General features: G+C 38.2%; 1 protein-coding gene across 1 annotated transcript in view; it reads left to right on the forward strand.

The window, feature by feature from the left end:
• Window positions 1–550, forward strand: part of LOC107590182 (protein kinase C-binding protein 1-like) — a gene marked incomplete at its 3' end in the record, with an annotated part of 5,844 nt that extends 5,294 nt beyond the window's left edge. Inside the window, exons 2-3 of the mRNA XM_016278807.1 lie at window positions 142–209; window positions 399–550. Coding sequence (XP_016134293.1) covers window positions 142–209; window positions 399–550 — 220 coding nt within the window. The remainder of the gene's footprint in view (window positions 1–141; window positions 210–398) is intronic.
• Between the last annotated feature and the right edge of the window lie 432 nt (window positions 551–982).

Below are 982 nucleotides of genomic sequence, written 5' to 3' on the forward strand. Positions count from 1 at the left end.
TTCTGAATGACAGAACCTAGTGATGCCATGTAGACAGAGAAGACATACGTAGAAATACAGGTGACATAATGACAAAACAGCAGGTATACAAAATGGACATTTAAATATCATTGATTTTCTTTTCTTTTTTCATTGTGGCAGTTTGGCTGAAGGAGGAGGGAAAGAGTCAGATGCAATTGAAGGGATGGAAATCGCAACACGATCCAAGGGTGAGAATTGTCCTTTGTGGCACTCTCACAAATTTATTTCCACCACATTCAAGTGTCAAACCAGCCAGAGTTAATAATTCATATTTGTTGATGCTTTGTGGTCGGATTAAATTTTTTCAGTACGGTTTAGTTTATACCTACAGTTTTAACTCTACGTTTATGTCAGTGATTTGTACCATTGCTGTGCAGTCTCTGATCAAGGGTCAGCAGAAAGGACCGTCCCTAAGCGCAAGGTTTCCAGCCCTCCTCATTCCTCAAATGGACACTCGCCTTCGGAATCCTCCTCTAGTCCTGTAAAAAAGAAGAAGAAACCAGGAGCTGTCAATAACAGTAAAGACCAGGTGCAACTTTCGCTCTTTTTACAAGCCCTTGTTCGGTCCGGCATGTCCATTATTCACTCATTTCAGTGTCTGTGTCAGGATCTGTTTATTTTATTTTTTTTGTCTTTTGGGTGGCTTCGCCGTGGTGATAGACCGCAAGATTTGATGGTATTCATCATTACATTCACCCTAATATGGATGTACTTTTTTATGATGTAGTTCATTCAGGGTCGCTGTTTTTCAAATTTACACCTGATTTGCTAAACCTGTAAAGAAGGCTACCTTATATTTGGCCACTTTAAGATTTGTGTGCACTTTTGGCAGATGTTACAAAATCTGCCAACAGCCGTGTCAATTAATAATACAATTTTCTGGTTGCAAATGTTTTGTTAAATCTAATTTAATTTTAGTTATTACCAAAATCTTGTCACTCTTATCACACAAAATATTTAG

Source organism: Sinocyclocheilus grahami, unplaced genomic scaffold, assembly GCF_001515645.1.
Source record: "Sinocyclocheilus grahami isolate Dianchi unplaced genomic scaffold, SAMN03320097.WGS_v1.1 scaffold125.1, whole genome shotgun sequence".
In the NCBI taxonomy this organism is placed as follows: Eukaryota; Metazoa; Chordata; class Actinopteri; order Cypriniformes; family Cyprinidae; genus Sinocyclocheilus; species Sinocyclocheilus grahami.